The sequence below is a fragment of the Plecotus auritus genome (genome assembly GCF_963455305.1).
Source record: "Plecotus auritus genome assembly, chromosome: 13".
NCBI classification, from domain to species: domain Eukaryota; kingdom Metazoa; phylum Chordata; class Mammalia; order Chiroptera; family Vespertilionidae; genus Plecotus; species Plecotus auritus.
In genome coordinates this window covers 8,250,399-8,273,571 of record NC_137779.1, presented here as the reverse complement: position 1 = coordinate 8,273,571, position 23,173 = coordinate 8,250,399, and the positions used below count along the sequence as shown (strand labels likewise).

Here is a 23,173-nt window from a genome sequence, read left to right as displayed (position 1 = left end):
ACAAGTAGAAGGAGTTAACTCTATATGTTAGCACTACTCAACAATTAATTCTTCTTAAGTTTTTTGCATGAAAACATGTTTTAAAAATTTAACTTCTTGGTAAAGATAGTTTTTGGAAAACATTTTAGTATGTACAAGGAGGTAACAGGAAACTTCCCTCCTGCTCTTCTTCCTTACCTCTGGTTTCTTTCCTTAGAGGCCAGTTACCATTACTAGTTTCTTGTGTGTCCTTCCAGGATATTCCATTTGTGTGTGTGTGTGTGTGTGTGTGTGTGTGTGTGTGTGTGTGTGTGTAAATTTTTTAAAACACAAGAACAGTGTAACATACTATACTACTATTTTGCTCTTTACTTTTTTCATTTAACAGTATATTTTGTTGATCCTTTCATACAGCTTATATAAGACTGACTCTTGCATTCCTGAGAGGGAAGTTTATAGCTCTACAGGCCTACCTCAAAAAAAAAACAAGAAAAAATGGTAATAAATCATCTAACTCTACAACTCAAAGAAATAGAAAGAGAGCAACAAGAAAAACCCAGAGTGAACAGAAGGAAGGAGATAATAAAGATCAAAGCAGAAATAAATGACATAGAGACAAAAAAAAAACAACAGTATAAAAGATCATTGAAACCAAGAGCTGGTTCTTTGAAAGGACAAACAAGATTGATGAACCTTTAGCCAGGCTCACCAAGAAGCAAAGAGAGAGGACCCAAATAAACAAAATCAGAAATGAAAGAGGAGAAATAACAGCAGACCCCACAGAAATGCAAAGGATTGTTAAAAAATTTACTATGAACAACTCTATTATAACAAACTAGACAACCTGAAGGAAATGGACCTATTCCTAGAAAAATACAACCTTCCAAAACTCAATCAGGAAGATTCTAAAAATCTCAATAGGCCGATAACTATAGAAGAAATGGAAGCAGTCATCAAAAAGCTTCCAGCAAACAAAAGCCTGGGCCAGATGGCTTCACAGAAGAGTTTTACCAAACATTCAAAGAAGAACTAAAACCTGTCCTACTAAGACTATTCCAAAAAACTCAAGAGGAAGGAACACTTCCAAGCTCATTCTATGAAGCCAGCATTACCCTAATCCCCAAACCAGATAAAGACAACACAATGAAAGAGAATTACAGGCCAATATCCCTCATGAACATAGATCCTCGCAAATCGGATCCAGCAGTACATCAGAAAGATCATACACCATGACCAAGTAGGATTTATCCCGGGATGCAAGGATGGTACAATATCCACAAATCAATAAACATGACACATCACATAAACAAATTGAGAGATAATAATCACATAGTCATATCAATTGACGCAGAAAAAGCATTTGACAAAATCCAACACTCTTTCTTGATAAAAACTCTCAGCAATGTGGGAATAGAAGGATCATACCTCAACATAATAAAAGCCATATATGACAAACCTACAGCCAACATCATACTCAATGGTCAAAAACTAAAACCATTTCCTCTAAGAACAGGAACAAGACAGGGTTGCCCACTCTCACCACTCCTGTTCAACATAGTACTGGAAGTACTAGCCATTGCGATCAGACAAGAAAAAGAAATAAAAGGCATCCAAATTGGAAAAGAAGAAGTAAAACTCCTTATTCGCAGATGACATGATACTGTACATAGAAAACCCTAAAGACTCCATCAAAAAATCATTAGGCTTAATTAATAAATTTGGCAATGTAGCAGGATACAAAATTAATGCCAAGAAATCTATGGCATTTCTATACACCAATAATGAACTTACAGAAAGAGAGACTAAAAAAGCAATCCCATTTACCATCGCACCAAAAAAATTAAGATAACTAGGAATAAACTTAACTAAGGAGGAAAAGACCTATACACGGAAAACTACAGGATACTGAAAAAAGAGATAGAGGAAGACAAACAGATGGAAGAACATACTGTGTTCATGGATAGGTAGAATCAACATCATCAAAATGTCCATACTACCCAAAGCAATCTATAGATTCAATGAACTCCCCATTAAAATACCAACAGCATATTTCACAGACCTAGAATGCACTTTCCAAAAATTCATCTGGAATAAAAAAAGACCCTGAATAGCTGCAGCAATCCTGAGAGAGAAGAACAAAGTAGGTGGAATCTCAAAACCAGATATCAAGCTGTATTACAAAGCCACTGTTCTCAAAACAGCCTGGTACTGGCACAAGAACAGACATATAGATCAATGAAATAGAATAGAGAACCCAGAAATTGACCCAAGCCACTATGCTCAATTAATATTCGACAAAGGAGGCATGAACATACAATGGAGTCAAGACAGTCTCTTCAATAAATGGTGTTGGGAAAATTGGACAGATACATGCAAAAATATAAAACTAGACCACCAATTTACACCATACACAAAAATAAACTCAAAATGGATAAAGGACTTAAACATAAAACGGGAAACCATCAAAATACTGGAGGAATCCACAGGCAGCAAAATCTCACATATATGCCGAAGCAGTTTCTTCATTGATACTGCTCCTAGGACAATGGAAACGAAAGAGAAAATAAACAAATGGGACTACATCAAAATAAAAAGCTTTTTCACAGCAAAAGAAACCATCAACAAAACAACAAGAAAGCCCACTGCATGGGAGAACATATTTGCCAATGTTATATCTGATAAGGGCCTAATCTCCAAAATTTATAGGGAACTCACACATCTTAACAAAAGGAAGATAACCCAGTCAAAAAATGGGCAACAGACCTAAATAGATACTTTTCGAAAGAAGACAGAAGGAAGGCCAAGAGGCATATGAAACATGCTCAAAGTCACTAATCATCTGAGAGATGCAAATCAAAACGACAATGAGATATCATCTCACACCTGTCAGAATGGCTATCATCAACAAATCAACAAATGACAAGTGCTGGCGAAGATGCAGAGAAAAAGGAACCCTCGTGCACTGCTGGTGGGAATGCAGACTGGTGCAGCCACTGTGGAGAACAGTGTGGAGTTTCCTCAAAAAACTAAAAATGGAACTTCCATTTGACCCAGTGATCCCATTTCTAGGAATATATCCCAAGAAACTGGAAACACCAATTAGAAAGGATATATGCACCCCTATGTTCATAGCAGCACAATTCACCATAGCTAAGATTTGGAAACAGCCTAAGTACCTGTCAGCAGATGAGTGGATTAAAAAACTGTGGTATATCTACCCAATGAAATACTACGCTGCAATAAAAAAGGGTTTCTTACCATTTGCAACAGCATGGATGGAACTGGAGAGCATTACGCTAAGTGAAATAAGCCAGTCAGAGAAAGATAAATATCACATGATCTCATTCATTTATGGAATATAATGAACAACATAAACTGATGAACAAAAACAGATCCAGAGACAGAGAAACATCAATCAGACCATCAAACCTCGGAGGGAAGATAGGGGAGGGTGGGAGTAAGGAGGATAGATCAACCAAAGGACTTGTATGCATGCATATAAGCCTAACCAATGGACATAGACAACAGGGGGTGAGGGCTGGAGTGGGGGGGGGGAATGGGAGGGTAATGGGGGAATAAGGACACATATGTAACACCTTAATAAAGAAATTTTAAAAATTAAAAAAAAGAAAAAAGACTGACTCAGTCTTTTTTTAACTGGTCATTTTAAATTCCAAAGTATGGAGGTGACATTATTTAAGTAGCTCTCTATTTATGGAGACATTTAAGACTTGCAATCTTTTGACATAATTAAAAGCATTACAGTGACTAGCCTATATACATTTGTAATTTCGTAAATATCCAATCGCCTTCCAAGTGGGTGAATTAGTTTACATTCCCACCAACAATTTGAGAGCGCATTTCCCTGAATTGTCAACAACAAAATATTTTATGAAATTTTTTATCTTTGTCAATATGACTGATAAAAATGGTATTGTATTATAGTTTTTATTTATCTTTTTCTAATTGTGAGTGAATTTTGACATTTTTATGTTTGAGTCGGTTGTGTTTCTTTTTTTGTGAACAACATACTCATGTCCTTCACTCAGCTTTCAGTTGCTTTTTTTTCCTTAGTGAATCTTAGAAGCCCTTTATATATAACGAGAGGCCTGGTGAACGAAATTCGTGCACGGGTAGGGCCCCTAGGCTTGGCCAACCATCAGGGCCGATCAGGTTCCCTGCCTCCCCGCCTCCCCGCCTCCCCGTTCCCTCGCTCCCTCGCTCCCTCAGTGCCCTGCTGCTGCTGATGGTTGCCTGCCATGTTCTGTGCCACCCCCTGGTGGTCAGTGCATATCATAGCGAGCGATCGAACTCTCGGTCAAACTCCCAAGGGGACAATTTGCATATTAGGCTTTTATTATATAGGATAGAAATTGGCCCTTTGTTTTATGTGATGCAAATATTTTATCATTTATTTTTTAATTTTCTTTAAACAACTGTTATTTTATAATTGTGCATATGAAGTAAATTGAAAATTTATGAAGTAAATTGAAAATTCATATTGAAGTAAATTTAAAGTTATCCACATTGTTTTTTTTTCTACGTAGGATTTCTTAATATTTGGGATCTAAGGACTGGAAAGTATCCTATCCACCGCTTTGAGCACGATGCAAGAATACAGGCACTAGCCCTCAGCCAGGAAGATGCCACTGTTGCCACGGCTTCTGCTTTCGATGTTGTGATGTTGCATCCCAATGACGAAGGATATTGGCAAATAGCTGCAGAATTCGAAGTTCAGAAACTGGTGAGCTTTTAGTCTGGTCATTTTATTTTTCATTCTTAGAACCTCTGAATCAAATATAAACAAATAGTAATGATGTTGGCAGCTCTCACTCACTCAGGACTCCCTGTGGGCCTCACATCCATAAATCTCACCACTGCCTTGCGAAACAGGTACTATCATTTTCCCTGTTTACCAAGAAGCCAAGAGGAACTTAGATCAGTGACTGGACCTGCCCCAGCCTCAGAGCCAGGAGGTGTGATTCGGACCCAGGGCTCACTTCAGGGCTCGAGTTTCTCATTGCCATGGTCCTCATCTGCTTTCACAGGACGTCCACCCCTTGAAATCTAAGGTCAGCTTCTGGCCTCGTACAGAAGTGAAAATGAGTTCAGTGACATTATCCCAGTCGTTATGGCAAGGAGGATTCCATCCTCAGCTCTCTTCACCCCACGTTTTTTTCACCTGGAAGTAAAAGTAGCTCCTGTGTGAAAATAGGTATAAGTCGGTGTCATGTACCAGGATGTCATGTGTGAAGCTGAGCCAGCCTTAAAGAGTTCTTCACGTGGAGCTTGCTTCTGAGTTCAGTTGTACGGGAGCCTCTGCATTCTAATGGTAGCAGGTGATTTGCTGGTAGAAGGAAGTTTAAGTCTGTGCTGAATTTGGGTTTAATTTAAATAAACCTGATTTTGGCACTAGTAGGAGAGTGAACAGAAGAGCCAACATTGAAGAATAAATTGATGGTCTGACTTGGAACAAATCCTGTTCCTCTCTCTTTCCTCCTGGTGAGAATCTTATTAGATTGAATAACTAAAAAGCCGAGTGTTACTGCCTCACCTCCATAAGCTGCTTGTCCCTCTAATGATCCAGGCTCGGCCGTTTGGATTTAGTGTTCCCCAAAACTGCCTGAGGCTGTTTTCCCATCTTGGGTTTTATGAGAAAAAATGTGAAAGTACCATATTTGTTTGTTTTCACAACTACTATCGTGCTTATTATCTGGTCTTTGACTAAAGAACACTGTAGAATCGCAGTAATTATATGAACTCAGACAATTACTTAAGATGTGAGTCCCTCTATAAAATGTAAATCCTGCCTTGGCAATCGGTGGCATCCTGGCACAGACTGGATGGTTTTTGAAGTAGTTTTACAGCTCCCAGCAGTGGCACAGCCACTGCCTATCAGAGCGTCTTGGTCTGTCCAAAATCCAACATTAAGATGAAATTAAATGGCTGGGCTGGGGATGTCAGTCTTAGGAAAGTAAGAAATGGTTTTTAGACTAGAGAGAGGGAGCAAGCTGGAGGCGTGTGCTGTAACACTCTTTGTGTATTATTTCTCACCCTGCATGAGGGGTGGCCACAGGCTGCCTTGTCTGGCAGGCACCCCTGGCCTAGAGCGCTGGGTCCTTTTGTCTTCCCCAGATAGGCTCCCCAAATCGCAGTGGCAGCGCTCCCGTGTTTGTGATGTTAGCCTAGAACATCATCCTTTGTGATGGGCCCTGGGCTTTGGACGAGGGGCCGAGGATTACCAGAGCCACCCAGATGTTCGCTCTCTGTCTCCAGCTCCCCTGGACAGCCCTCAGCATTGGACTCAGTTATCTTGTTTTCAGGGCAATACTGTCCTTTTACACCGTGGATTTTCATAATTGAATGGCTTGGCTCACCTGCTGTCTCACTCTCAGAATTTACTCAGGGAGGTGAGAACCTGTGGTAAACTGCACTGGGGAAGTGTGCCACTCCGGGATCTAGAAAAGCACATCATTCTTCAAGGGACCTCCCATACACATGGCGATTAGAGAAGGGCGTGGCACAAAAATGCTGTTGGTCGTGGCCTTCCTGCTCCCGATGGCATTAAAACCTGGAGAGAGGAGGTAACTCAGATACTTTTAACCTTTTAGCAACGCATTTTTGGTATTGGCACAGATGTTAAAATGTGATTTTTGCTCATTTGGAACTGAGTGAATTTTATTCAGTTTCTGGCTTAAAGATACTTTTGAATAACTGTTACACCTGCATGGGTTCAGAATTTAAAAGACCCAATAAAGTTTACAGTGAGTAACACCATTTGCACCTCATCCCTCAACTCTTCCCTCTTTGAAAGCAGCCATGATTAGAAGATTTATGCATGTACAAGCCAAGTACATCACACCCTTCCTCTGCACACATGCACACACGTTAGCACACTGGGAATCCCGTTACCTTGCTTCCTTGCTCTTCGCCCAGATTCACCTTAGAGATGATCTGTCTTCATGCTTTTGCCCAAGACTGCGTGGTATTTCAGCGCAAAAAATCGACTGTCATTTATTTGTAGTCCGTTAGTAATGCGTGTTTAGCATTTTCCAGTTTTTAGTGATGAAAAAGTAAAGCTTTAGCCAATAACCTGCACACGTGGTTTTACATAAATGCGAGTTTATTTGTAAGGAAAGTCCTGGGAGGAACTTGCTGGGTCAGAGCGTAAGTGCACTTGACATTGTGGAAAGTGCTGCCGATTTCCCTCTGTAGACATTGGACCAGATTACATCCCCCCAGCCATAGTGGGACCCATCGTGTGGTTGTCCCCTTCACTTCTCGGCCAGTGTCTCAGCAGACGATGTGATCTTTCCTGGTATGACAGGTGAAAATGGTACCTCGGTGACTTTTTACTTTATATTTCTCATATTAGGAATGTATTGTGTTTCTTTTATGATGAGCATCTTTTCATTTGTGTAAGAACTGTGTGTCATTTCCTGTGAACTGCCCCTCTGCCCGTCTTTTTCTGTGGGGTTGCTGGTCTTCTCATTGACATGTAGGAGGAAGTATATACATTTTGACCAAGTCAGGATGAACTGGATGTGGAACCTGAAGGACTAAACAACCCTTATCCTTTCCAGGTTGACTACCTTGAAATAGTTCCAGATACCGAAAGGTACCCTGTGGCAGTGGCCACTGCTGGAGATCTGGTGTACCTGCTGAAGGCTGACGACTCTGCCAGAACCCTCCACCACGTCTACGGGCAGCCCGTCACCTGTCTGGATGTCTCGGCCAACCAGGCTGCTTTTGGAGTGAAGAGTCTAGGATGGGTGCACGAAGGAAACAAGGTACAAAATAGAACATCAGTTTTTATTTTTTAGAAGGCAATTTAAACAATTAAAGCTCCAAGATGCTGTAGTCAGGAAATATATATTTAGCGTGGTAAAAAAATTCAAGCATTTGAAAAGGATATGAGGTGAAAATAATTGTTTCTTTTTTCCTCCTTTATCCCAACCCCACTCCACAGACAAAACTGGTAATAATTTCTAGTAGATATCCATCTAGAATATAGGTACTTTTATACACTGAAAAACATACCTTTATAGAAAAAAGGTTGCAGCAAAATTTATATTCTCACCAACAGTGCATAAAAGTACCTCCAGTACTCTGTGAGCCAGAAGCAAGGAGAAAAGTTTTTAATTGAAATGCTTTGCATGATTACTAAATGTAATCACTACCTAGCGTTTTACTATCCTGACTGTAGGCCAAGTACTTAGTCTGCAAAGTCTTAAAGCTGATTTATGGAAGTCGCTTTCTCCTCCAGGGGGGTCAGGGGAGAGGGGGATCAAGTTTTATTTGTTTTCCCCCTAATGCGCCTGCTCTCCACCCCCTGGCAGTGGTGTGACCCCAGGAAGAAATTTCTCTGCGCCTTGGCGCCCCTGGCAGCTCCTCCTCCTGGGGACGAGGCCTTCTCCATGGCGCTGTTGCGGCCTGCTGCCCCGTGTGGCCTGAAGCAGGTTGCTTAACCCTCCGTATGCCTCAGTTTCCTCGTTTGTTTTTAAATATATTTTTATTGATTTCAGAGAAGAAGGGAGAGGGAGAGAGAGATAGAAACACCAATGATGAGAGAGAATCATTGATTGGCTGCCTCCTGCACGCCCCCTCCTGGGGATCGAGCCCACAACCCAGGCATGTGCCCTTGACCAGAATTGAACCTGGGACCCTTCAGTCTGCAGGCCGACGCTCTTATCCACTGAGCCAGACCGGCTAGGGCTCAGTTTCCTCACTGGTAAAAGGGGGCTCATAACAATACCTACACCATAGAATTGCCAGATTAAATGAAAACATGTCTGTAAAGCTTTAAGCATCATGCTTGTCATGTGACAGTTAATCATCACTGTGTTCCTCCTGGTATTTCTACCAGTTGTAGTTCAATGCTGGCCTCGGTTTGTGATTTTTTTTTTTACATAGTTTCCCCTAACGTGTAAGTCACCTGTAAGGTCAGGTCTCATTTATGAGGTTTAACTGATTTTGCAACTTAGTAGGTACTCAAAAATTTGAAGCATCCTGGATTCCAATTATGTTCTTCATCCAGTAAGATAGATAAGGCACTAGAAAGGCATGTGGCTTCCTGCAGCCTCACTGTGAGAAGGCCTCTCTCTCTTTGTGCTTGAGGAGTGCATATGTCAGCGTATGTCGGCTGACAAGTCTGCGATGCTCTAACTCCTGTGTTTTGTCTTCCTAGGAAGTGGGGGAAGGGGACAGCAATTGCTTTCTGAAGGTGGTTTCCTTTCTGGGGCTTTAAAAAACTTTCTTTTCCGATCCCTGGTGAGCTCATTTGTTGAGAGAAGAAAGACTGCGTATTTGCTTTCTAATTTCTAATCCATTATGCTTTCAAGTTTGGGTTATCCATTTACTTCTCAAGTCTCAGTGTAGTGAGGGGATAGATATATGTAATACTAGCCTGGTTAAAATTTTCCATATTTTCAGTAAATTTTTCATCTGGCCGATCCTATTTCTCTTTGACTTATCTAAGTAGATTTATTTCTATACAGCCTTACATTTTGATACAATCATAGTGGATAATTTGAGAAATCAGTTAAAGGGAGAGTCCAGCACAGAATCATACTGGGAGCATCCTTTGGATATCGATGGTACGGAGGCACTTTGTGGATGTCTCTGAAAATTTCCAACCCAATTAAAAGCATTAATTATAAGAATCTGCTTATTAATACCTTAATTTTATGGAAATTTATTTTAAAATGTGTTCTCTCAAATAACTTGTTACTGGTATTTTCATTGCTATTTTAAAATTAAAAGTGGAAGTAAATTTGCTACAAGAATTTGTTGAAGCATCCTTTGAAATCTGACAGTAGCAGTTAGTTACCCAAATATTTTGTGCATGCAACAGCAAGCCTTCAAACGCTTGTGGGTGGCTGGCTGGTTGTTGTTAGTAATCACTTTGTGTTGAGATGTTTCTCCAACATGAATGCCACCCACTCGAATGTGAGGGAAGCCAAGCTTTTGTCTGTGAAACTTTCCTTATTTTTGCAGAGGCAGGACTCTCCATCTGATGCAGTTTAATGGGTTTTCTGCTTCCTCAGAAGAACCTGCATTTTTAAGAAACGTAATTGTCATGTAACATCTCTGTGTGCGCTAGGCCATGTCATCCTGCTGCTATCCTAGAATGTAGTGTCATAATTCCCAGGTAGCTTCATATGTGTGCTCAGTGTTGCTTTGCTTGTGAATGCCGTTTTGGCTGTGTGTGTGCTTGGCCTGGCAGCGTGTGTCCCAGCACATTTTATTAGGTTGGTGTCAGACTATTAGCAGTAGAGTTTGCCTGGAGCTACGTCCACATGGGGGTTTGTGTTTGCGCCTCTGGCCTGTGTAACTCGGAATCAGATGAAGGCTTTATGAGAACATAGAGTTTGGCTTATCTTCGTTTGTACCTGATACAGAGCTGGGGCTTAGCTGGAGTCCATTATTGATTAACTGTGATAAAAACAGACAGTGAAGTCCAAATGTTGATATAAAATACATTTGAGTCGGGAACTGAAATTTCTCTAACCTGTAGAAGTACTCCAGAGGTGTTATTTTTGTTTAGTTGGAGGATATCCTTGCCCCATACGATGATCGCATTAGCATTTTATAGGCACCACAGCTGTCAGAGCATCAAATAATAATGGTTCAAGTCCATCCACTCATAGATCCAGCTAGCCAGTCATCGTGTGTGCATTCAGCACAGAGAGCCACAGAGCACCAGTTGTGTTCCTGGCACTGGAGTGTGAAACAGCCTCATGCACAGATTTCAGCAAACTGGTACTTGTCAAGTAACCCAGCTCTGTCAATAAACAGTTTTCTAAGGAAATGAGCCCAAGTAATGTAAGCAAAATGTACCTACTTAACCTTAAGAAAAGGCCTGTGAATACAGCTGGTTTGATCCTTTCCAGCTCCATGTGTTCCAGGACCAGAGAGAGTTCGTGCTCTGTACTTCTCCGTTGGCTAGTGGCATAGAACTTCCCAGACTTTTGAATTTAGAGGCCAGGACTAGGGACCCCACTTGGAATTGCCAGCATTTTCTTTGCCCAAATAAAGTCGTAGAAAAAAATGGCCATTGTCTATTTTCACTTTTTGTTAAAAGATCAGATCTTTAAACACCTTTTTTCTTTTTTTTTTAAGAGTAATTTAAAACGAGGTAATGCATTCACCTTATTTAGAAATCAACAGATCCGACAAGGAAGAATGTGCAGTGGGAGGACCCCTCCGCACTCCTTTCAACCTGCCACCCAGCTTCTTTCTTTTCCTGGAGCCAAGTCAGTGTTGCTAGTTTCGTGTACATCCTTCCAGAGATACTTTATGCACATGAAGCAAATTACCCAGACATACCCTCAGTCCCCTCTCTTTTAAAAATATAAATGGTCAAATACTATATTGTTGTTCTGCACCTTACTTTTTCCTGCAACAAAACTTCTTAAAGGTCCTTTCATCCTGGTGTTTGGATATTGTTTTTTGGTTTAGTTTTGCTTTGCTTTTTGCATTTTTATGGTACCACACCTGTGGACGGACCTTGATGAGTTTGGCTAGCCCCCTCTAGATGTATGCTAAATTGCTCCCTGTCTTTTGCTGCTGTGAACACACTTGGCCCACTTGAATGTGTTTGTAGGCTTAGTTCCTCAGAGTGGACTTGCTGAGTGAAAGGGGTCCGCGCCTTTATGATTTTGATGGCTGTTGCCTCTATAGCGGCATCCCTGGGAAAGTGGCAGGTGGCAGTACATCCCATTTCCCTGGCAGTTCCTGGACATCTTTTCTCTCACAGGCTTTACAGAAAGATCACGGCAAAGTGAGGCCAGAGCACTATGCAGAGATCTGTCTGCTCTTACTCTTCAGTAAATTATTTTGTAGCTCTACTACTTAGGATGAGTAAAGGTTTCGAATCACATGGCTTTACCTAGAACCAGTGCAGTGGGACTCACAGCCCTCTCAGGCCACCGTTAGGTTGGGAAGAGCTGCAACACGCACTGATATGTGTTCCTTCTCAGCTTAGTTGGTACCATTTGAAGGAGAGTCCATGGTTCTTCTAAGGTGATAAGCCAACTTGCCTCTTTTGTGTAAAATGAAGAGCGGTGGGCACGTGACCTCTGGGCTTCTGTCCAGCATCCACGTTCCTTGAATTCCGGATGAAGTGATTAGGTGGTAGAAGCTTCCTACTTTACCTGTGGAGTTGTGTTGAGCTGCTCCCCCATTGGAACTGCTGGGTGGCTGAATGCTTCTGAAATGGGCTGAGGAATCCATCACTCTACTCTTCCCTAACGAGACCACCCCACGGGCCATGTTTATTGCTGATAGGAATGATTGGGCAGGAACTTGGAACTTCTTTATCACTTCTATGTCCTGCGGGCCAGCGTATGTGGTGAGAAGGCCTCCTCACAGGTCTTTTGCTTTTAGATGCTACTTAGCAATGGCCTGCTTCCTCCTGCTGCAGTGCAGAAATCCGTGTCAACTCCACCCTAGCCCTCTGTGCCCAAACACCCCTTTATGATGTGTTTCCATGTCTCATATTTTCTGAATCTGTCAAAAATGCTTCCACCGATGAAAACATGTGTATGATACCATATCATTAATTCTTTTGCTCCCTGAATTAAATTTTGCTCTCAGATGTGGAGGGTTAGAAGATAGAATTGCCTCATTTAAGAGCATTATGTTGACGACGAGTCTCATGCCTCATAAAGGAAGAGAGAGACCCACTTAGGGCTCTTAGCATCATTCTATGTATTTGGACATATTTTCTAATTTAGTTCTGAAGTACTTGGCATTCGGTGGCAGGTTGTATTTAGCAGCACGCGGCGTGCATCGTAATCAGGGGAATGCGAGTGAAGTAATCCTGAGGCTGAGATGTGTTTGACAAGGACGCTGCCTTGGCGCTGCTGCCTCAGCTTACATCACGCTGGAAAATAATTACTAACATCTCTTATGATAATCATTCCCTTCACACGGACGTGGAAAGACTCTGGATTGGTTGCTTGCACTCGTCACAAGTTGAAATAACTGTCTGGGAGGATGCTTGGAATGAGACACGCAGTGCTCATGGATTCTGACCACATTCTCCCATACCTACCCCAGAATGTGCAGTCTACCTCTTCTTTTGTTCAAGGTTCTATTCCAGAGAAAAATGAAAAACTCGGTCTTTTATAAGCAGGGTGAATAATTTAAAACGGAAAGTTCACAAAATATATGCCTCGTTTCCTTTTCACTTTCTCCTCAAACCTTTAAAATGTTTTAACTTTCTTCTTAGAGAAGTTTAGGAAGATAGTCCTTTGGGACCAGTTTTCTAGATTATTGAGTGATGTTGACTACCAGAAGGATTCATTTTTGTTGCCTAGGTTACTGTCACTGCTAATGACGATTTATCGAACACATGCTATATGCTAGATTTCTGATTGGCACTGGAAACATGGAGATGAATCCAGATGACATCTGCCTTAGGACTTTCAGCCTTGTGTTCCTCAGCAACTTAGCAATACAAGGGTTTCTTCCTCCACATTGAGATGGACATCAGGTCACAGAGAGCCCTTCACAGCAATTTGCTGAATTCCAAAGTGATGAAATTTATATAGATAAATTAATGAGGATTGAACATTCAGAGGATTGTTTTAATACTAGAAAATGGTTTAGTATTAAAATGGTATCAGTAAGTGATATAATTGTTAGTGTAATTTCATAATACATGAAGTTCTCCTCCCGTGCTGGGTGAACCCCGAGACAGCTCACAGAGCCCCCGGGTTACTCAGGACAGACAAGAAACCTCAACTGGGGACCTTTGAGGACCTGGCCACCTCTGATCTTCTGTAACACGGTGGTGATTCTGTGGGAAGCATTTCTTAGAATGCTGTCGCTGCTTATGGAAGCCGAGCGTGCTCTAGGATATCTAGGATCCTGAACCACTCCTTTGCGAGAGTGATGACCGCATAGAAAATAAATCCAGGGAAAAGTATTTTCCACTAAGTCAAGCTGGTGGTGTAACCTTTGGGAATTGAGCCAGATAAACCTGCAGCAAGTTACTTACCTGGGAAAGGTAGGTCATGTGCTTGTTAGATACTGAGCACCAGTACCTCCCTATCCCCACTAGCTTTGGGGGCAGGTTAGAGTTCATCGGGAAAACTTGGGCAAGAAGGCAATTCAGGCAGAGGCAATGGGCTTGGAGGATGGGTTCCCAGGGGGTCCAGGAAGCAGCAGTGGGGTGATCCAGGCTGGCTGGAGCACAGGTACCCTGGCTGGTGGGGGAACTGTGCTCAAGTCATTTTGTAGTGAAAGTCCTGTGGTTCTTCACCAGATTCATTTTCCCAAGAGCTGATTTGAAATAATGCATTTAGAATAGAAAGGGGCAAGTCAGTTCAGCTTCCTGCAGAGCCAATGCGGTTGCTGAGTCACTTGGTGTAATAGCCTTGAGATGCAAACCCTTGTGGAGAGGGCTGGCTCTGTGCCTTAAATATCTTATGTCTGCACTCATACTTGCATAGTGTTTGTATACCAATGGCATTTGTATCATTTTCTAATTTTCAAAAACATTGATCAGTATTTTTGAAGTTCCGAGCAAGCTCCTAAGACCATTACATTGAAGTGTATGCTGATCATTGCCTTTTTCTTGTTTGTCTTTTGAATTAAGCTTAGAATTTTATTTAGGGCCTACTTTTTCTAATAGCTTTCCCAACGATTCATGTGGCATTTCCATCCTGGTTCACCGCTTCTCACCCATGGGAGACTGTGAACTTGGAGTTTGGCTTTGCTTTTGTTTCATCTTATGGATAGGCATGGCTTTGGTTTCTTCCTGCCAGGGCTCAAGAGCAAGTAGGTTTGTTAAAGGGTTAAAAGTCAGTTTGTTTTTCAGTTAATGAAGATCAAGGGGAGGGCTGTTGGGAATCTTTGCTTTTGCTCTGTAAATAAGAATGCTAACACTGTAGAATAGGTTGCATGCTTTGGCTGTATATCCAGACAGCTACTATTTATAGAGTTCTTTATGTGCAAAGTGCTGCTAAGCATATGTCTGTGCTGGTACAGTCCTGCCCCTTAGGCAGTGCTAAAGGGGCGTTATGCCTCCGGGGTACGAAGGGGAGACCATGGGTAGACTCTTTGCCCTACACCAGAGGTCCTCACTGTTCACTCATTTTTCACGCTCCTCCATCAGCTGTCACTTGTTTTAGTTCTCTGGTGTTAGCCACACTCTATCCACTTCTGAGCTTTTGTCTTGTCTAACTTGGGGCCAGACCAGCAGTTGCCAGGCTAGTGAATAGAAAATTGATACCCAAGCCAGTCTAATATCCTCAATTTTATACAGATAGCTTTATATCACAGTCATCTCACATGTAATCTTCCCATTTTAAAAAATAATTATTCAAGTTGCCTTTAATTTTTAAGAATTCATTTCCTAATTTGCAGCCTCAGTCTTCCTCCCAATATAAAATAGATTTAATACTAACTTTTTTTCTCCTGGGGACCATGATTAGTTACGTGTCATTAATATTTGTGAAGCGCTTAGAAACTGTCCATGCTCTTTATTATGATGAGGCCTGTTGGGAGCATAAAAGGAGGCTGTGAGGATTTTCAGCTTCAGTCATACATTTACATAGTAATTGTAATCTTGTCATTGGACTAAATGCTGGGGCCATGAGCTCTCCTGCTCGTTTTATGTCTGCAGGAGCCCATTCTTTGTGGTCTCTTTTCTTATTCCAGCGCTAGGACAGAGGTCGTCTGAGGAGGTTTCCGAAGCCAAGCTAGAGCTTCTCTCACTCCACAGAGTGGACCTGCCTTCCCTATTGTTTCCAGCACCTATGGGTGTGAGGGTCGGGGGTGGGTTGTGTTGCCTGCATTTGCACTGGAGCGTACTCTTGTCTCTGGGTTTCTTTCAGGCTTAGGTCACAATAGGTGTTGGTTTGGCCTCGCTCTGATCCTTTGTAGACATCTGCCCACATCACAAAGCCCCTGAGTTTGGCAAGTCTGCGGTAATTGGCAGAGCCTTCCCGGGCAGAGTCCAGTCCTGGAACAGCGGGGGTTGCAGGTGCACTGGCACGTGGTGGTGGGGAACGCACACGGGCCTTGCCTACCCAGCGCCTGGCGATGCTCAGCAACACCGTCCCATCCCTGAAATATCTTGGCCTTGCGGGCTTGTCACTCCAATTAAAACTTAAACATGAAAGCAGCCCAGGCTGCCTCCCTTTGTGCTGCAGTTGAGCGTGGACGGTGCCAGAGCATATCATGGAAACGGTGGAGGGGTGCTGTGTTTCAGGGGTCTGTGCTGTCGGGGGTCTGCTTCTTCCAGCTTTGCATCTTGCTGGTGGCTGCTGCTAAGTGCACCTGAGAGGCAAGTTTTTGTTTGCCAACAGAAAGTCACCTTTGGGATGGTGGTGAAAGTCATTTTCCACATGTTCACAGATACGCCTGTTACCAGGCCTCACGCTCTGACTTATCTTTGGCAAGGACTTACAAAATAGTCTCTCTGGCTGATTGTCAAAAATTACATCATATCGGAGTAAACTGCTTTTAAATCAGACATCCATTATTCATGTATATTAACTGCTTTTTTATTTTTTTATTGGCTGTTTTGTGTATGATTTACTCTTTTCTCACTAGCTCCCCCTCCCTTCCCAATTGTCTGTCTTTCTCATTGTTTTTTTAAATCTTAGCTCATCTGTGAATTTACAGGGGCTGTTCACTTATCTTTGTATGTCGACATCAATATGTGGACCCTGCATTTTTTGTAGTGAAATTTTTTACCACATTTTGTGGGTCATATTTATGTTGGGTCAGAGTAGCAGCTTGGGTATTTACTTGAGTAAAACCTACCCCAAGAATGGGAGGTCTTTTTCCTTTATTTTAAAAAAATGAGCATTATTAGTCTTGTACTTCAAGATCTATACCAAATGAAACTGTACCTCCCACTTCTGAAGCAGCTAAATATGTTGCTGTTGGTGGAAAGCAAATTGACTTGCTGTGTTCATTTGTACGCATGGAGCACATCTTACTGTAAGGCCCGTGTATCATTCTCCTGTCATTGATAAGTACAGGCAGAGATGTGCAGCATTTATTCATTCTTTCGTCAAATACATACCGAGTCCCTTCTGTGTGCCAAGCAGAGTACAGGTGTCCAAGGGTGCCTCTATTCACTCCAGACTCAGTGCTGGGGGGGTCCCCTGTGCACCTGCGTCCTCTGGTCGTGGTACATCGCCCTGAGTCAGGGCCCCCTGCTGCTTGGAATAATAGGGCAGGATACAGTCTGTTCTATTTCTTTAATCCCAAAGCAGCATTGTTGTTGTTTTATATAGTCAGTACTTGTATACTTTTATGCACATTTACCTGAATCTTTGCTTACTATTCCTTTCAGCATGTCAGACCTTTTTTTTCTGGACCATCTTCCAAAAGCGAGTTCTTTAGAAGTTCCTTTAGTGAGAGCTCACTTCCCTTTCGGGATTTAGTGTTCTCTACTTGTTGTTGTTGTTATTTATTGATTTTAGAGAAAGGAAGGGAGAGAGAGAGAGACAGAGAAACATCGATTTGTTATTCCACTTATTTATACATCCATTGGTTGATTCTTACGTGTCCTAATCAGGGATCGAACCCACAGCCTTGGCATATCAGGATGACGCTGTAACCAACTGAGCTACCCGACCAGGCCACTGTCCTCCATTTTGTACACAAGTGTTCTTAATGTTTTAATTTTTAAAGAAGTCTTTGTTTCACCCTCATTCTAAGGCAGCTTCGCTAGACCTTTCTCGTTCTAGGCTAACAGTCACTTTCTCTCAGCCCCTTGAAGAGATTAGTGGTTGGGACTTCCACTGCTGCCGCTGAGATGTTGGCTGTTGGTCTAAGTGTCACTTCCTTCTATGGCTCTTTCTCTTCTTTGGCTGCTTTTAAGATCTTTTCCTTGTCTTTAATTTTCTGCGGTTTCACTCTAATGTCTCTTGAGTGTGGATTTAGTTTTATTTCTCCTATTTGGGGTTTCTTATGCTTCCTTCCTACAGTTGTAAAAAATTCTCAGCCGTTGAAGTTTTCCTCTCCCTTGTTTTCTCTGTTCTTTCTGTCTGGGCTCAGATTAGGTGTGTGTTAGACCAACATGTCTCCTCCGTGCTGTCCACAGCTCATTTATATTTTCTTTCTCCATCTCTCTGTGTTGCCTTCTAAATAATTTCTTAAAATCTACCTCACAATTCACAAAATTCTCTCATGCACTCTGTTCAATTACTTAACTCATTCATTGACTTTTTAATTTCTAGAGGTCTTTTTTTTTTAGAACTGTTTAGTCATGTTTCTGTTTTTGACCCCTACCCACTTTTATTTCTGTAAACATTCTCTGATATCCTGGAAGTGAATTCTTCTGTTTGTTTTCTGCCTGTCACGTAGGATGAGGTGTTTCCTTCTGTATTTGGAGTTCTGCTTTTGTTGTGAGCTCCTATTTGGCTGATGGTGATTGTACATGTCCTAAGGGGCCTGGGTTGAGAGGCTCTACCTCCTGAGAGTAGTTCTGCAGGTACCAGAGCACGTTACCAACCTGGAAGTACTTTAAACTGATGACTGGGCATGGGGTTTTGGCCTTGCAGGTAGCATACATTCAGCCTCTGAACCTGGGTGAGGGCAGATGTGTGCTTGCACACCCCAAGGCAAACATCTTCCATCCTGAGCCAAACCTGAGGCAGACCAGCTTCCGGGTAGGCTCTTTTCGCCAACGAACAGACCGTTTCCCCAGCTTGCTTTTTACTGAGTGTGCATAGCCGCACAAGGGCCTGCAGTCTGGGCTTCTATTTGTGCTGGCGGGTGTCACAGAGCACCCCCGGCATGAGAGCTCACTTCCCTTTCTGGATTTAGTGTTCTCTATTTGTTGTTAATTATTGATGGGGGGGCGGGGGGGGGGGGGAAGAGAGAGAGAGAGAGAGAGAGAGAGAGAGAGAGAGAGAGAGAGAGAGAGAAACAAGAGACATTGATTTGTTATTCTACTTATTTATGCATCCATTGGTTGACTCTTATATGTCCTGACTAGGAATCAAACCCACAACCTTGGCATATCAGGATGACACTGTAACTACTTGAATTACCCGGCCAGGCCACTGTTCCCCATTTTTGGCTCCTCAGAATTTTTATGACTTCTTAGAACTTAAACAGATAGGTTGAAGGAATGTTTATTGATACTGAATATTATCCAGCATTTTTGCATTTGTAAACAGCAGGGTTTTCCAGGCATTCTAATCTGCCACATTTTCAGAACTGGACACAGTTTAGTGTATGTGTGTGTGTGTGTGGGGGGGGGGTTCTAGGATCTGGATATTACGGTTCTAGAACCTGGTTATTGTGGAACCTCCTTCTGTTTGCACAGGATAAAGTATTCCTTTGTACATGACAGCAGCAAGATTAGGCATCCAGAAATGGGGCGTGTAGGGGGTGGCAGGTGTTAAGCAAAAAAAGAAATGAGTATTTATTGTGTCCCAGATTGTGGTAAGCTCTGGGTTTCCCTGATAATGTGTACTAAGCAGTTGTCTGTATACTGAGCACCGGGCACATGCTGCATCCTTAATCAGAGCTGCAGGAATGAATGATAGGATTGATTTCACAAGGAACGTATAGTCCAAGTCTAGGACAGCATTTTACACACATGGCGGGGCACTTGGTAACAGCCTCAGCTGACCTGCTAAATGACATTTTCCTTGGTGACGCTCCTAGCCCCGGTGCTGAAGAACCACGGGTCTGGGAGAGGTCGGAGGAAGCGAAGGCACAGTTTAAGGTGGCACCTTGGAAACACCAGATGCAGTGTGTGGACATAAGTACCTTTGGCACTGACCAGAGGGAACGAGCTCTGTGTGCTGAAGGCACAGCAAGAGCACAACACAAGCTTGTTAGGGATGGAAGATAGAGTGTGGGGGTTATTTGCTTTACTCTCTAGAGTTTGGCTTCTTATTATAATTTCCCCCTCATAAGAGAAGAATATATGTGGTAGTGATGGAGGCAGGTTATCAGGGATCAGAAAAGAAAGTAGGTAGACTTTGTCATCTCCAAGAATTTCAATCAATCCCCATACCCTTTATTCTTCACTCTGCTTCAGTCCAGCTCAGCAACTCTAACTCTGGGCTCTGTCACTCTCTCCCCTCTTTAGTGGCCCGTATACAAGTTAGCTGGAGCTCACAAAGCTGTTTCAGTGCTGCGTCTTGCAAGGAAGCTTCTGACCACTCCTACCCCTTCTGAGGGGCAGTGCTGGGGTGCTCAGCAGGTGAGCAGCTGCTCGGGTTGATACTGCGGTTGGTGCAATGCCTTTGGCAGATAAATGAGCATCAGGAAGACTATTTTTGTAAACTTAACCAAAGAAAACACGAAGGCGTTCCTTTCTTCATTCATCATCATGTGACCAAAAATCGGGGGCTGCAAGGCTCTGTAATCTTTTCATGGCAATTTCTGCATGCACGTGGTTCCAGTTTATGGGGTTGGTAGCAGTCTTAGATTTAGGATGTGTTTGCAGTGCTAAATCCAGTTCTTCCTGCATGGAGGAGGACGTTGGCCTGCCTTGAGCTCACCCCACTGCAGGGACAGTAGTCACTTCTCAGCTCTTTCCTTCAGGGTTTGGTTGGACAGCCAGTCCTGGACACACCAAATGGTCTAGGCCACACCTGGAGGGTGCAGGGCCCTCCTGCACCAGGACAGTGACTGATGCTTCTCAGATGTTGGGCCTGTGGCTCCTTCCTGACTCTACAGGTCTGTCCCTGCTGCTTACAACACCAGCTGCTAGGACATGGCTATAAGGTGGGTCTCCTCAGAGAGGTGAGCCCCTCGTCTGCAGGAGCAGGACAGCTGTGGCCGCGCACCAGCTGGCGGAGAGGTGGGTGGTTTCAACTGGCAGCAGGCGGAGGCTTCACGTCATCCGCCATCCCTGTCGTTCCAGTGCCCACTCCACTGAAGATGGTTAATAAATACTGTTGACTGGCTGTTAAGTGAATTACAGCATTATTTGTTTTGTCTAAAAATTAGAAACAACCCAAATATCTACCCGTATGGAATTAAATATCCACAGAGAAATTCTATGCCGCCATTAAAAATAACAAGATTTACCTATAAGTATTGACGAGGAAAGAACACTCATGGTATTTAGTAGGAAAACCAAACTGTAGAACAATAGTCCCATTCATGGAAAAGAATAATTTTATACACACATACAGGGAGAGGGAGGAGACAGGTAGATACAAGACAGATGTGTATAGAGGTCTAGCAGTAGATACACCAAGCTGTTCAAGTGGTTATCTCTGAGAGGTGGATGCACAGAAGGTTACTATTTCGTTATATAATTCTGTTATGTTAGATTAACTTGAACAAAATTCAAAGTTGGGATTCTAAGACTAGGATTTATGAAAATACTTTAAGATCCCTGAAGTTCTTTTCAAACAATGTTTGCTTCCACCAGGTGCCTCTACATCTGCCTGGAAGCTAAAGAGAAAGAAAAACCACCCAGAATACATCTCCTGTAGTTATCTTTGCAAAATATATGCCACTCTTTTTTTCTTTTCTTTTTTAATTTATTGATTTTTTACAGAGAGGAAGGGAGAGAGATAGAGAGTTAGAAACATCGATGAGAAAGAAACATCGATCAGCTGCCTCCTGCACACTCCCCACTGGGTATGTGCCCGCAACCAAGGTACATGCCCTTGACCGGAATCAGACCTGGGACCCTTGAGTCCGCTGGCCGACGCTCTATCCACTGAGCCAAACTGGTTAGGGCAAAATATATGCCACTCTTAACGTGGTTTCACTGTTTTAGAAAATTCTTGAAGAAGCATTTGACTCCTGTAAAAATGTGCCCTGTAATCACTATGTAAGCTCTTTTGTAATATCCACTTGGTATTTAAAAGGAAAAATCCCCAGCAACATCTATTGATTTGGCGGTCGCATTAGTGCAGAATATTTTCTCCAAGATTGTAGCTATGGATAGTTTTTTCCTTCTTTCCAGCATATCCCTACACCACTGAGGGTGAGTCAAGTGGCCATGGGTTGAGACTCACCCAACTAGGGCAATAAAGAGAAAAATTAGTCTAATGCATGGTCTTAACAAGAGGGAGAGTGTGAGCATGAATAATTAATCTCACTAGTCTGTGGCAGTCAGATAAAATGAAGTCCCATTTGCTCAACCTTATTAAAAGAGAGAGAGTATGGGAGGGAGGAGGAATGGAGGGGGGAGGAATGGTAAAGGTCGTTAAGGGACTTGTAACATGGAAAGAACCGCCTCCGAGATGGGTAATGTGTTTTCTAATCTCTGTGGTCTTTAACTAAACGTAATGGTGCAGGTACTGTTCGGATAGTTCTGATTCATTGAATTACTAAGCATTGTAGAAGATACTTGAGTCCTGATAACTTGAACGTCTTTATGCAGAGGCTCTCTGCAGAGGGATGCGACCTCACTGTGTCCCTCAGAAATGGTCCATCCACTTGTAAATAAAGAACTAGAAAAAGTAAAGAATAGGAACTGACTCAATATCAGATTTTAATCCTTATATTTACCATGAACATTTTATATTTTAAAGGCCTACCTTCCGAATATAGAAGTTGAAGTATTTTAAAAACAAGATACTGAGCCCTACCCGGTTTGCTCAGAGGTAGAGTGTCAGCCTGCGGACTAAAGGGTTGTGGGTTTGAATCTGGTCAAGGGCACATACCTCGGTTGCAGACTCGATCCCCAGGCCCCATTGTTGCCAGTGTAGGAGGCAGCCAATCACTGTGTCTCACATCAGTGCTTCTCTTTCTCTCCCTCTCTTCTACTCTCTTTGGAAAAAAATATCCTTAGGTGAGGATTGACAACAACAACAGAACCCCGCCCACACACACACAAGATATATTGAGTCAAAGAATCCTACTGAAAGGTCTATAATGATAAGTGTAAAATACTACTTTTATGATAGACCATGAAGTTGCTGTTTTTAATTTTTTTCTCTTCAGGAGCTAATTTTATGCAATTTTTATGTTATTCACCATAGATAGAAGATTTGATTATTACTGTGTTCTTACCTGGAAGAAGAATCTTATTCTGGATATTTTACAATTGTTGAAATTTTCTCAAACTTTTATTTTCAACTGCATAAAAATAACATTTAGCTTACTTACTCTAGTCTTTATGGGTTAAAGTTTGAAATCGCCCTCTTCCAGATGCTGTGAGCAATAGTTAGTATTATAGTGTTGCCTGGACTATTAGGAATTTCTAAAGATTCACTTGTTAGAAATGTGTGGAGACAATTTG

The 23,173-nt window shown here is 42.4% G+C and overlaps 1 protein-coding gene across 2 annotated transcripts in view; it reads left to right on the top strand.

Moving 5' to 3' along the window:
* Positions 1-23,173, top strand: part of FBXW8 (F-box and WD repeat domain containing 8) — a 127,429-nt gene that overhangs the window by 84,805 nt on the left and 19,451 nt on the right. For both annotated transcript variants that reach the window (XM_080649607.1, XM_080649606.1), the window contains exons 6-7: positions 4,527-4,723; positions 7,563-7,769. In XM_080649607.1, coding sequence (XP_080505733.1) covers positions 4,527-4,723; positions 7,563-7,769 — 404 coding nt within the window. The remainder of the gene's footprint in view (positions 1-4,526; positions 4,724-7,562; positions 7,770-23,173) is intronic.